Raw genomic sequence first — 15412 nt, forward strand, 5'->3', positions numbered from 1 at the left:
AATGCCACCAATGGCACGGCAACTCACCCTCTTCACGGCCCAATCTCACTTCGGACTGTTGGATTTTAATATGCAGCATATGGGGCTGTGAACAAAAATCTACGAGTCTGGAAGTACCATAAGTGCTGCATATAGCCGCTTTTACTCTTGTCGCAAGGGGACTTGCGGGTAATTGAATTGACCCCCTATGAATGAAAAAATACTCAAAGAAACTCTATGGTATAGTCAGAAAAAAACAGTAAGAAATTAAATATTATTTACAAATAATGAAATATTTAATGATAAACATAATTTGAAATAAATATGAAAATTACATTTCACCTAGATGCTTAAAGAAAACAAAACGTGGAAATTTAGTTAACTAAGTAATGGAGCATATACACACGGTCAGATTTTTCTTTTGAACGATATCATTTGAACGATTTCAACGATTTTTGTTTTTCAAACGATTTGAACGATTTGAACGATTTTGCTAATGATTTACTCAACGATTTCAACGATATCTGAAGAAAAAGGACGATATCTGACAAATCTGACTGCAAACATGTCAGATGTCAGATATCGTTCTCTAAGAAACGTGAACGCACATCGTTCATCGTCCATCGTTGCTTGTACACATGAATGATTTTTTCATCAGATTTGAACGATTGAACGATTTTTAAAATCGTTATCGTTCAAATCTGATGAAAAATCTGACCGTGTGTATGCACCATAAGGCTGTAAAACAAAGCAGAAATTCAATATTTGGCTTACCTAATCTTTCCAAACAAGATAGATATGCGTACCTCATTTTTTAGGTTTCGTGCTAGGAAGTGTTCAGCCACATGAGCAGGAAGCACATTTTCCAGAAGTACGCGATTTAGGTTCTCCATAGTCTCAATTTCTTCCCGTTCTTTTTTGAATTTGTTCTTCCACAAGAAGTCTAACCTACAGTAATATTCATTCTGTTACAAGAGGAACAGAAGTAAAAAAACAATAGGCATCTTGTCCCACAATTATCCAAACTTACAAAGAAAATATGATTAAAACACAACTTATTCCCTTTAAACTGAAAGATTGTGCAAAAATCCACAATTACAACATACTGTACAGATAGTATACAGTATACCTCCTTGCCAATTCTCTTGTTCTGCTGTGTCATAGTACAATAGCAGGTATTTTTGTCTAAAGATTGTTTATATAAATATTGATCACATAAGGGCATATTCAGAGTTGCATGTGCTTACACCTGCACTGAACAAAAAAAGCAGATAGTTATACATTTGCTGTTCTACAATGGTCAAAATCCACATCTTAATCCATTAGGGAATCTGTGTCATTATTTGAGAATTGCAGTCCACAGGCATAATCCAACCAACCTGCACAACCTAGAGCAAGTCTGCAGGGAAGAATGGGCAAAAATAACTCCCAAACAGTGTGCAAACTAGGTAGCACAGTAACTTACCCAAAGCAGACTTAAAGCTGTTATTGCAGCAAAAGGTGGTTCTACCAAGTACTAGTCTGCAGGGGTTGAATACTTATGAATGCAGCATTTTCAGTGTTTTTTTTCTTGTAAATCTACAGTCAAACAATGAATTATGAATTTGAAAAGCCTATTACTATGAATCCTATGTATTGTATGTATGTAGAAAGCAATAATTTACAGCTAAACTGACAAGACTCAAAGATTATCCATCTGGTACACAGAAAAACTTTATACTCAGCCAGAGGTTCCCAAACGCAGTCCTCAATGCACCCAAACAGTTCAGATGTTAGAGATATCCATGCTTGACCACAGGTGACTTAATTAGTACCTCAGTTAATTTGATTTAACCACCTGTGCTTAACCATGGATATCTATAAAGCCTGAAATGTTGGGGTGCCTTGAGGTCCCCATTTGGGAACCTCTGTACTCAGCACTTTATTTGCACATACCTGAGAAAAATAGGGTAAAGGAGTGGGGTATCACACTATTGTTTATATTTACTTTTCCAACCTGAATACTATCGAATCATATAACACCTATGGTTGAACCTGGAGAACAGAAACCTTGAAACAGTACTTTCCCTGGAGAAGAATTTAATCTACTAATTTGACAGATTAGCACTTATTTATATATCTTTGGTACACTGCTTAATATTACCATTATATACATATAACTTTTTGTAACTAAACATATTACATTATGAGGCGCATGTCTTTTCTTTACCATATATAATGTGTATATATATATTCAACGAGAGTTGCCGGCTGCAGCTCACGCCACGCCACATGTTTTTCCAGCTACTAGCTACTACGGTAGGCAGATTCTGTGTGCATCACCATAGGAATCGGCCTTGTGTAGTTAATGTGTGTAAGCCACCAAAACAGACTTCGTCAGCTTCTGTGTTTAATTGAATCTCCTCCTTAGGGCCGGATTCAATTAGCTGCGAAAAGCCGAGATCGGCGAAAAGTGCGATGTTTGCACCTCATGCACGTTTTTTGAGGCAAAGTTTTTGCCTGCTTACTCAATGCGCGCACCCGCTTTTCACCCTCTTCCATTGTAAAAACAGGCGAAAACGTATATTGGCGAATGCAGCGAATAGCAGAACTAGCAAAAAGGTCAGTTTTTTGGGGGGCAATCAGTCTGTACCCCCAATAAAGCCTAACTCACCTAGGGAATCAATATAGAAGTGTATTAATAACCCTAATAAAAGTAATTAGGGTTCTTAAATTGAGTCAAAGGGCTGTTATATGCATATTTGCATAAGTGTGGAAAAATTATGGAAATATTTTTTTGTTTGAGGGAAAATAATTGCTGTAGTTATTTGGGGGTACATTAAAATGGGTACTAGTATATTTTGGTGTCTATAAAGTGCAGATTTTTTTTTAAAAATACACCTGCTGCAGCCACCTGCAATCCTAAAAACACCTGCCCCATCCATACAGCACCCCAAAATACCTATCCCAGTACTTTAGACCCATTTTCCAACACTTTTTACTTTTTCACTCCAAAAATGACATGTCTTTTTTGGGATGAATTTAGATATATTTTTTTGCCTAATTAGTCATTAGGGGGGGTGTCCAAAGGGTTCTGAACCAAGTCCCAACATTTGTACCCCAGAATATAGATTTTACACTTTTTTTCTCATGCATTTTGATGGAGAAACTTTTTTTGCCTATGGAGTTTTCGCCTAGGCAAAAACATCCTGGAATTGAATAGGGCAATACTTCAGAAACAGGAGAAAACCGCTGATCACAGCTTTTTGCCTCTAATTGAATCCTTAGTGGGAAGGATTCTAGGATCCACTATTTCTTTTCTGGCTTCAAGATGAGAACTGTGGAGCTTATTTTTTTTTATATTTTATACTATGTATATTTGCTTTTTGTACATTTCATATGGTGTGGTTGTGCTGGTTAACTATTCTACATTCATATAGTAATATCTAACTTCATGTACAGGAAAGGACAGAGAAATGAAAACCTTGGTAAATGAGATATACCAAACATATTAAAAGCAAAGACTTTCACAAAGGTGTGGTTCATGTGTGTTATTATACACAGCAGTGGATCATCTTGGAGGCAGGTCCCAGCCGTATTAGACAACTGGGATGCTGCATCATGCTTCGATCCCAGTTCTGGTTGCAGGCAGCTGGAACTCTGTCTGTATCTTTGCAGCTCATCACTGCATTCCTGCCTGTCAGTTTATGTGCAGAGCTCAGATTAGAGAGGCTTTCTCAAAGGATTGCACTGATTGGTCCCTGCTTCTGATAAATTACAGACAGCCCTACATTTCCTGCCAATGATATTGTCTGACTTCCGGGGTGTTTGTCCCTGTGCTCAGAAGCCTGACTTTTAGCTAGTCTTACCTCGTTCTGCAGTACCTGTATGCTATGATTATTTCTCCTGTGTCCTGTGCCAGTCTCAAAATAGACCAAGAGACAAAAGAAGACTCTTTTTGGGGGCACTTTTTTAAGTAAGATAGATGATCTAATTAAAAATTAACTTTTAAGAAATTACACTTAAAAAATCGAGAACAAGACACACAAACATACACAGTACAAAACATACATATATAAACCTTATTCAATAAGGAGAATATTATCCAGGAAAAATATATCCTATACAAGGTCCGATAACCCTGATGTGTTAATAGTTTGTGATCAATCCATGCAAATATTTGATAGACAAAATAATATATTATAGCTTATAATCCAATTTGTCTATAATGATATAGTATAAAAATGACTGAGGTGGGTCATCTAGACACCCTCAGTTATCCTGGCGCTCAATAGAACACTAATGTGTTGTAGAATAATACAATACTCCTAATTCAGTTGGTCAAAAACTGATGTACACAGCGCTGCAAAAACCTATATGTCAGTTGCTGGTCTGACAAAAAACTTCACCAAGTGAATAAAGAAGAAAAGAAGGAGGTACTGCGCTGCTGTGGACTATCTAATTAAATATACTTGATTGATTTAAAGAAGTGCTTGAGCCTCTCTGATTAATAATTAAATATTTAGTATACAATAAAAATACAACATCTATATGCAGCTTCTATTATAATAAGATGACATTAATGTCTTGATTGCAACAACTCGTGTGACCATTCAAATAATTAGCGAAATACAATGTCTCCACTAAAATTCTTGGATCCTTTAGTAGTGAATTGATAAAATTGATACTTGTATGCTCACCACCGCTCTCACATATACGCTGAAAGTATCAGGTAACACTCTTGTAAATGGTGCCTGGATGTTACTTGTAGTGCGCCGGAGCTCGTTGGGATCAGTGTGCAGCACCGCTCCCAAATACACCTGGATCTTTGGTGGTGGTCTGGTACAATTCACCCGTCCTTAATGGTGTGCCGGAGCTCGCCGACAAGTGTCGTGCGGCTGTGTTGAAGTCCCTCAGCCCGGTGTGGCAGCAAACAGTGTGGCCGTGAGTGACTCTTGGTACACTGAGGCGGACGGAGACCACAGGTGATCGGCGTCCATCCGACACCTGATGGTATAGAGTGGTATCCTTCTTTCTCTGCCGCAATGGATTGACTGCAGGTGTCCCGTCTGAGCTAACAGCTGCTGCAAAGTTCAATCTGATCCGGAGCTCGTATGCCAGAGCGCAAAACAGTGTGACCAGCAGTGAAGTAAGGCAACAATGGGAGAGTTGTAGGTCACAGCTTACAATGGAAAGTTAACCCCTTCGACGCATTTCGCTCCCCTCTTGGAGCTTTTTCAAGATAGGGGTATTCAGCTCTCATCCCTCCTTTAAATAGGATTGACAATTAGTCAAATAGATTCAGCTGCATTCATTAATTAGCTTTTGCAATAGTTCAGAGAGGCTCAAAAAACTTACTTGTTCTATTGGTATTAACCCTTAAGACCCAATTCATATATTAACCATACAGTCTAACACTTTCTTCTTTAATTATATAGGTACTCATAACTACTTTCTTTAATAATAATAGCAATAGTATGCAATTAATCTATGATACAAGCATAAACATACAGAAACATATACACATATATAAGTGAACATATCTCTATCATTCTTTATATATATTCAGTACTTTTTTTTATTTTTTATTTATTTATTAATTAAAAACTTTTTTGTACAGACAGAAATCTCCTCATTAAATCTACCCTCCTTTAGCATTCCACATATATTATTCTAGTGTATATTTAACAATTTTATATATATTAAGTATTCTTATGTAAATACATTATACATTTTATCGTTATTAGATTAGTAAATTCTTATGATTTTAATTTCTGCCAACCAACAATAGCCATATAGTTTCAAAAAATTCCTAGATCCTATAATAAACTATATAATCATTCCTTTCATTTTATGTCTATCCATCTCAGTAACGATATATTCTCCTAAAACCCTACACATTAAAAATAATATATAAAAAATCACATAAAATAAAAACACATACCAGATCCAAACATATGCCTCTTCATATCAATCCCAGTTAACCTATTTGTTCCTTGTTGTTTTATTATTTTCCAATTCACAATAAGCATCTTATTTATTCATGGACTCATTTGAGCTCCATGAAAATCATGAGGACTGGGTAAACTAAAGGGGGGAAAGGGAGAAGGGATAGGGGGAGAAGGGGAAATGTGAATGTAAGTCCTGATGGAGAAGACTGGAAGGAACCTCTTGGGATGTGGGACCTGTGGTTCTCTTAGAAGAAGCCAAAAGATATGCATTGTCCCTATCTAGATCTGAAATACTTGGAGTACAGGGCCCTAAACAAAAGAATCAATATGAGCTTCAGACTAAAGAGAAAAACTGTAATGTAAAGAAGACAAACATGGTACAATCTAGAGATAGGGAATTTATTCCATTTATTTCTAAGTTTAATGAGAAATCTGGCCAAATTAGATAAATAATTAAAGCCAACTATAGTATACTGAAACAAGATCCAATCTTAGGACAATGTATACAGGAGAATCCAAATATTATTTTCAAAAAGAACCAGAACATAAAAAATATTTTGGCTCCTAGCAAACTGAGGCCATTGAAAAAAACAACAACAGACAAATCGTGGCTGAGTTCTAGACCATCTGGGTGTTATAGATGCAATAGAGGGGTATGTCTCACATGTAGGTTCGTCTCCAACAAATGCACCCAAGTAGTATCCAGTTCAAATGCACAAATCTATCCCATTGTGCAATTTTTGAATTGTGAGTCGGTTTATTGCGTTTATGTTCTCGAATGCCCATGTAACTTACAATATGTGGGTAGAACTACCAGAACCATCAAAGTTAGATTCAGAGAGCATAGACGCAATATTCTCAAGGGACTGCAGAGTCACAGTGTGTCCAGACACTTTGCTCTGAAACACAAAAGCGACCCATTGGGATTGAAGTTGACAATAGTTGAACATTTTGAAGGAACCACCAGAGGGGGAGATAGATTCAGGAAACTTTGTCTAGGGGAATCCTCTTGGATCCTCAAATTGGATACACTTCAACCCAGGGGTTTGAATATAGCTTTAGATTATTCTTGTCTGGACTAACAACTCCTTTGATGTACTATGTACTATGGAATTTCAATTGGATTCCTGTTTTCTATGTAGGGGGAATGTTATATGTTTTGGGAAGTGGCATACTGTGAGTGGACAATGTCGCCACAGGTCCCACATCCCAAGAGGTTCCTTCCAGTCTCCTCCATCAGGACTTACATTCACATTTCCCCTTCTCCCCCTCTCCCTTCTCCCTTTCCCCCCTTTAGTTTACCCAGTCCTCATGATTTTCATGGAGCTCAAATGAGTCCATGAATAAATAAGATGCTTATTGCGAATTGGAAAATAATAAAACAACAAGGAACAAATAGGTTAACTGGGATTGATATGAAGAGGCATATGTTTGGATCTGATATGTGTTTTTATTTTATGTGATTTTTTATATATTATTTTTAATGTGTAGGGTTTTAGGAGAATATATCGTTACTGAGATGGATAGACATAAAATGAAAGGAATGATTATATAGTTTATTATAGGATCTAGGAATTTTTTGAAACTATATGGCTATTGTTGGTTGGCAGAAATTAAAATCATAAGAATTTACTAATCTAATAACGATAAAATGTATAATGTATTTACATAAGAATACTTAATATATATAAAATTGTTAAATATACACTAGAATAATATATGTGGAATACTAAAGGAGGGTAGATTTAATGAGGAGATTTCTGTCTGTACAAAAAAGTTATTAATAATAAATAATAATAATAAAAAAAAAAAAAAAGTACTGAATATATATAAAGAATGATAGAGATATGTTCACTTATATATGTGTATATGTTTCTGTATGTTTATGCTTGTATCATAGATTAATTGCATACTATTGCTATTATTATTAAAGAAAGTAGTTATGAGTACCTATATAATTAAAGAAGAAAGTGTTAGACTGTATGGTTAATATATGAATTGGGTCTTAAGGGTTAATACCAATAGAACAAGTAAGTTTTTTGAGCCTCTCTGAACTATTGCAAAAGCTAATTAATGAATGCAGCTGAATCTATTTGACTAATTGTCAATCCTATTTAAAGGAGGGATGAGAGCTGAATACCCCTATCTTGAAAAAGCTCCAAGAGGGGAGCGAAACGCATCAAAGGGGTTAACTTTCCATTGTAAGCTGTGAACTACAACTCTCCCATTGTTGCCTTACTTCACCGCTGGTCACACTGTTTTGCGCTCTGGCATACGAGCTCCGGATCAGATTGAACTTTGCAGCAGCTGTTAGCTCAGACGGGACACCTGCAGTCAATCCATTGCGGCAGAGAAAGAAGGATACCGCTCTATACCATCAGGTGTCGGATGGACGCCGAACACCTGTGGTCTCCGTCCGCCTCAGTGTACCAAGAGTCACTCACGGCCACACTGTTTGCTCCCACACCGGGCTGAGGGACTTCAACACAGCCGCACGACACTTGTCGGCGAGCTCCGGCACACCACTAAGGACGGGTGAATTGTACCAGACCACCACCAAAGATCCAGGTGTATTTGGTAGCGGTGCTGCACACTGATCCCAACGAGCTCCGGCGCACTACAAGTAACATCCAGGCACCATTTACAAGAGTGTTACCAGATACTTTCAGCGTATATGTGAGAGCGGTGGTGAGCATACAAGTATCAATTTTATCAATTCACTACTAAAGGATCCAAGAATTTTAGTGGAGACATTGTATTTCGCAAATTATTTGAATGGTCACACGAGTTGTTGCAATCAAGACATTAATGTCATCTTATTATAATAGAAGCTGCATATAGATGTTGTATTTTTATTGTATGTTACTAAATATTTAATTATTAATCAGAGAGGCTCAAGCACTTCTTTAAATCAGTCAAGTATATTTAATTAGATAGTCCACAGCAGCGCAGTACCTCCTTCTTTTCAATGATCTAGTATAAAGGATATCTATTGATTATCTTACTTTCCTAAGCACACACATTCACACTGACTCTTGTTGGTAGCAAAACTCAATATTTCTATGGATGCAGTAATATAAAGTCAGGATGACATGTATACCTAATTATCTGTACACTTGGTGTCTCACCCTTGTCAATGATATAAACAAAATTGATACAAGGCTTGTTGTTAATATGTCCCTATATAAAGATGAAAAAGAAGGGAGGGAAACAAAATTTCTTTGAGGACAGAGATACTACAATACCAAAAAGGTATCTACCTCTCATATAAGCACACACTCTTTAAAGAAGTATCTTTCATCTATAGCTGTGTCAGTAATATTCCAATTTATGACAACTTGTATCAATACATATCACACATTGAAATTGAACAGTATAACAAATTGAGACAGTATAACAAATTGAATCGTATGGTAAGAAAAGAGAGGCTACCCATAAATAATAATGAGATACAGTTTGCAACTTATCTTATGTTGAGTCTCTGTTAGACACTGCATCCACTATTGCATTCCAATCATCACTGCCTGTGTGCATGGAATATACAGACTAAGGAGGCCACAACAGCATCAGTGAGGGATCTCACCTCACGCCATAACCCAGACTAAGTCCGGTCCTTCCACCAGGCATTCAGGCATGTACATAAGTCCCAGGCATCGGGGGACGCGGCATCGGCAGCGGGAATGTCCCTCCACACTGCACACTAGGAAGGTACCTTGCCGCTATCAGTCGTCTGCCTGCTATATAGTTGGATCGGGGAACACGGCAACAGCAGCGGGAATAACCCTCCACACCACGCTACAGGAAGGTGCCTGGCCGCTTCCGACCGTCCATCCCGTTAGTGGTCAGGTGACATATGTTTCGCCAGGGCTTGATCACACCTGAGTGAAGACCATCGTGGGGAACCTATACCAAGTTTTAATTAGCCGCTAATCACTTTCATCTGTTCTGATGACCATCGTTGTTCTATCAATAAAGACTCAAATTTAAATAAAGAAAACTGGAGTTATATGTTATTTGATAAAGCTTCCTAGTAAGTTATAGGAAAGGATTTACAAGAAAAAGTCATAGGAATCATCAAGAAAATTATAATAATAGATACAGTAAATAAAATAAAATCAAATAAATAAAAATATATTGATACAAATAACAATAACAATTTAGAAGGAAAAACAAAGAAAACAAACATCATTCGTAAGCATATTAGTTCCTATGGTATGCCTACCACTGGATAATCAGATCTTTTGTGGATATATCATTTGATTAAATCAAAGAAAAAATGGGATACATATTAATTGGATAGTAGTCTCAAAATCGTCATATAATCAATAGACAAGAGGACAAAACATGTACTATTAATGCAAGAGTAAAACCCACTGCATAGGTTGTCGGCAAACAGTATATAAGCAGATAGCGTTAATAGCCAAGTAAAAATCTATTTTGTATAACCTGTAAATAGTTGAAATGATCCGGATATCGTATGACTAATACAATCCTATAACATGGCTTAAATGTACAGCGTCTAAATCCCTAATAGGAAAAACAATATTACATGAAAGAATATAAAACAAATATCATAATAAATGTCCTATATCTCCATACTATATGTGCCTCAAGTGTGTAACATTTGATATGAGTATTCATCCATGCCAAAATTGTGCCTCCAGTATCCTGCACTTAATGAAGCTGGTCATATGCATCTATCCTTTCAGCACCTGGTACCTCCAGGTGGTCTACTATCCAAGTACTAACCAGGCCCATCACTGCATAGCTTCCAAGATCCGATGAGATTGGGCATGACCAGTGTGGAATGGCTGTAGGTATGTCCTGCATTTCCTAATCTATGGCATGGTGCTGAGTATAGGTATTAATACTCGCACTTACAGATATCATGTAAGCCAAATTTAGTAATATAAAGATATATATAAAAAATATAAAGCAACTATAGTTTGTATTTCTAGGATCAGTTAGAACTGCTATCCATAATAATCCCAAGGAAAATAAATGCTAACAATATCATAAAAAGGGACTGTAATTGATATATTCATTAAGTCCCCCCGGGGAGAGTGCTCCCAATCTAAAGGTCCAGAAACTCTCACGTCTCAAAAGTTCTTTTGTGATGTCTCCTCCTCTTATCCCAAGCCGTACTTGTTCCAGACCAAAGGCTTTAAGATTTTTAAGGTCTCCTTTGTGTTTGTGATAGAAATGCTTTGCTACCACAGTCAGTTGTTTAAATTTGCTAATATCTGAGGCAGCATTTCTTACATTCCCAACATGCTCTAATATGCGTTCTTTAAGCATCCTCATTGTCATGCCTATATTCTTCATATCGCAATCACATGTTATGCAGTAGATCACACCCTTTGTTCTGCAATTGATGTAATCCATAATTTCCATGTTACTTCCATACTTGTCTGTCACTTCCTTCTTTTTAATCATAAAAAGGCAGGCTTAGCACGAGCCACACGGAAACGAACCCTTAAGTTTAGATGGTCTTGGCATCATATGTCTGAAATGACTTTGTGTTAGTTGGTCTCTTAAATTTGGAGATCTTCTCCAGCTCACAGATACATTGTCCCCCACAACCTTTGTTAAGTCTTTATCCAGATCCAGGATGTGCCAATGTTTTTGAATATTGGCTTTGATACCTCTCCAACAAATCTTACAATCTCCTCCTTGTCTTTACTTTTAGTAGTAGTTTCAAAAATGAGGGATTCCCTATTGGTTGTAAGGATAGTTGACTTGGCTTTCTTGATACATCTGTGGCTGTATCCACGTTGTTTCAGTCTTAATGCAAGTTCTCCACATTGTTGTTTAAAAGTCTCTGAATCAGAACAATTGCATCGTAATAGTAAAAATTCTCCTTTGGGGATATTCTCTATCTTTGGTGGGAAGTGAGAGCTTATTTGGTAGAGTACACTATTCGTGGCCGTACTTTTCCTGAATAAGTCTGTTTCAAGTAGTCCTTCTGGGTTTCTGTAGACCCTCAAGTCCAAAAAGGAAACTGAAGACTCACTAATCTCATGTGTAAGTCTTAAGTTGATATTATTGTTATCAATTTATGGATAAAGTCCAATAAATGGGTCTTGTCGCCATCCCAGATCATTATGATGTCATCTATGTATCGATACCAAGCGACCACATGTTGTGAGAAATTCTCATTCCCATCATAGAAGACATGTTCACGCTCCCACCAGCCCAAATACAGATTGGCATAGGTGGGAGCGCAAGCTGAACCTATAGCGGTTCCTCTGGTCTGAATAAAGAATTTGTCATCAAAAGTGAAAAAGTTATGATGCAATACAAAATATAGTAGTTGTAAAATAAATTCACTAAATTCTTTTTCATGTCCTTCCATGTTGAGAAAATATTCAACCGCTTGGATTCCTAGTGTATGGTCGATGCTTGTATACAGAGCCTCTATATCCAGACTCACCAGTAGTTGTCCCTCTTCCAGTCTCACATCATGTAGCTTCCTTAATACATCAGATGTATCCCTTATATATGATGGGAGTATTAAGGCAAAATGCCTAAGATGTAGATCGATAAATTTACTTGCTCCCTCTGATAAACTCCCTATGCCAGACACGATGGGTCATCAAGATGGGTTTACACTGTCCTTGTGTATTTTTGGTAACAGATAAAAAGTAGCCACTCTTGGGTACTCTGTCCATAGGTAATCATATTCGATCCTTGTGATTATTCCTTCATTCCTTGCTTTATTGATTATTCTTTTCAGGATATCTTTAAAGACTTCCAAGGGGTTCAAAAGCATCTGTTGGTAACACAATTCTTGCAGTAATTGTTTATACACTTCTTTGATGTATTGTTCTTTGGGCCAGATAACAACATTACCCCCCTTATCTGAGGGTTTAATAAATCACATCCTGCCATGTCTTAATATTTTTCAAGGCTTCTCTCTCTTCCCTAGTCAAGTTGTCATTCCTCCTATGCGACCATCTCTTTGTGTGTATTTATCTAAGTCTCTAGAGACTAGGTTAGAGAAAATTTTTACCTCCGGGCAAATAGACTCAGATGGAAAAAAGGTAGATTTTTTCTTACATTGTGGCCTCTGGTATGTTGTACTAGTCCCAGGTTCTGAGTCTGTTTGTTATTCCTCAAGCGCTTCCAATGCCAGTTGTTCCATTTCAGTTATCTCAGTTTGTGTTGATGGTGATTCTTGATTTACTGAAAAATATTTCTTTAAAAGAAGTTTCCGACTAAATAATTTCAGATCCTTTTCCCAGCGAAAACTATTAAAGTTCATTGTAGGCGAGAAAGACAGGCCTTTGCTAAGAACATTACAACTCTGTTACAATATTCTCTGTTATTGTAAGAGAGTGATTAGAAAGATTGATAATTCTAAGGCTGTCAGTTATTGCTTCTGGTTGCAAGTTAAGTATCTGCTGGGGGATGGGGAGTCCCATCTTACTTTTCTTCTTCCTAATTGACCTCCTTGTCTTCCTCTTGAATATATCAATTACAGTCCCTTTTTATGATATTGTTAGCATTTATTTTCCTTGGGATTATTATGGATAGCAGTTCTATCTGATCCTAGAAATACAAACTATAGTTGCTTTATATTTTTTATATATATCTTTATATTACTAAATTTGGCTTACATGATATCTGTAAGTGCGAGTATTAATACCTATACTCGGCACCATGCCATAGATTAGGAAATGCAGGACATACCTACAGCCATTCCACACTGGTCATGCCCAATCTCATCGGATCTTGGAAGCTATGCAGTGATGGGCCTGGTTAGTACTTGGATGGTAGACCACCTGGAGGTACCAGGTGCTGAAAGGATAGATGCATATGACCAGCTTCATTAAGTGCAGGATACTGGAGGCACAATTTTGGCATGGATGAATACTCATATCATATGTTAAACACTTGAGGCACATATAGTATGGAGATATAGGACGTTTATTATGATATTTGTTTTATATTCTTTCATGTAATATTGTTTTTCCTATTAGGGATTTAGACGCTGTACATTTAAGCCATGTTATAGGATTGTATTAGTCATACGATATCCAGATCATTTCAACTGTTTACAGGTTATACAAAATAAATTTTTACTTGGCTATTAACGCTATCTGCTTATATACTGTTTGCCGACAACCTATGCAGTGGGTTATACTCTTGCATTAATAGGACATGTTTTGTCCTCTTGTCTATTGATTATCTGACGATTTTGAGACTACTATCAAATTAATATGTATCCCATTTTTTCTTTGATTTAAATGATATATCCACAAAAGATCTGATTATCCAGTGGTAGGGATACCATAGGAACTAATATGCCTATGAATGATGTTTGTTTTCTTTGTTTTTCCTTCTAAATTGTTATTGTTATTTGTATTAATATATTTTTATTTATTTTATGTTATTTTATTTACTGTGTCTGGTCATTGATTATGAAATTATATTAAGTTTGAGGTTGGGTATACAAAGTGATTATATGGTAGTATTTCTGTTTGGTACTTATATGGCAGCCAATATTTCTTGCAAGTTCTGTACCTTTAAACTGATATTCTGTCCTATTGAGGTAGTATGCAAAGCTGACGATTCTTAATGGGAATGACTTCTGACACGTACTTCTCCATATTTAGAATATCATAATCCTTTATATATATATTTTTTATAGTACAGCAGTCATATGGTTAATCCACATACCTTGTGCATAGTCACTTAATTCTTTTTATTTTAAAATGGTATGTTTTATAACATTATATGACCTGTGTATATCTAAACTGACAGTCCATATTGATTTGTTCATTATTATTATTTATATCTGCTATAGATCTATTCTACTTATGTGCAGCTTCAGCCTAGGGGTTAATACTTATTAATTATATGCGGATGTTTTTGCCTACAAGATAATGTAATAACTAATGCTCTCAGATGCAAGTTTGTTCGTTTCATTCTATTTATTTATTTATTTATTATAATTTTTTTGATGATTCCTATGACTTTTTCTTGTAAATTCTTTCCTATGACTTACTAGGAAGCTTTATCAAATAACATATAACTCCAGTTTTCTTTATTTAAATTTGAGTCTTTATTGATAGAACAACGATGGTCATCAGAACAGATGAAAGTGATTAGCGGCTAAATAAAACTTGGTATAGGTTCGCCACGATGGTCTTCACTCAGGTGTGATCAAGCCCTGGCGAAACGTTCGTCACCTGACCACTAACGGGATGGACGGTCGGAAGCGGCCAGGCACCTTCCTGTAGCGCGGCGTGGAGGGTTATTCCCGCTGCTGTTGCCGTGTTCCCCGATCCAACTATATAGCAGGCAGACGACTGATAGCGGCAAGGTACCTTCCTAGTGTGCAGTGTGGAGGGACATTCCCGCTGCCGATGCCGCGTCCACCGATGCCTGTGACTTATGTACATGCCTGAATGCATCTCACTCGTAACGGAGTAGCCTGGTGGAAGGACCGGACTTAGTCTGGGTTATAGCGTGAGGTGAGTTCCCTCACTGATGCTGTT

General features: G+C 36.9%; 1 protein-coding gene across 1 annotated transcript in view; it reads right to left on the minus strand.

The window, feature by feature from the left end:
- Positions 1–15412, minus strand: part of ADCY2 (adenylate cyclase 2) — a 1382785-nt gene that overhangs the window by 130444 nt on the left and 1236929 nt on the right. Inside the window, exon 20 of the mRNA XM_088442287.1 lies at positions 786–944. Within this exon, the coding sequence (XP_088298413.1) occupies positions 786–944 (159 nt within the window). The remainder of the gene's footprint in view (positions 1–785; positions 945–15412) is intronic.

The sequence above is a fragment of the Taudactylus pleione genome, unplaced genomic scaffold (assembly GCF_031769625.1).
Source record: "Taudactylus pleione unplaced genomic scaffold, aTauple2 ptg000309l, whole genome shotgun sequence".
In the NCBI taxonomy this organism is placed as follows: domain Eukaryota; kingdom Metazoa; phylum Chordata; class Amphibia; order Anura; family Myobatrachidae; genus Taudactylus; species Taudactylus pleione.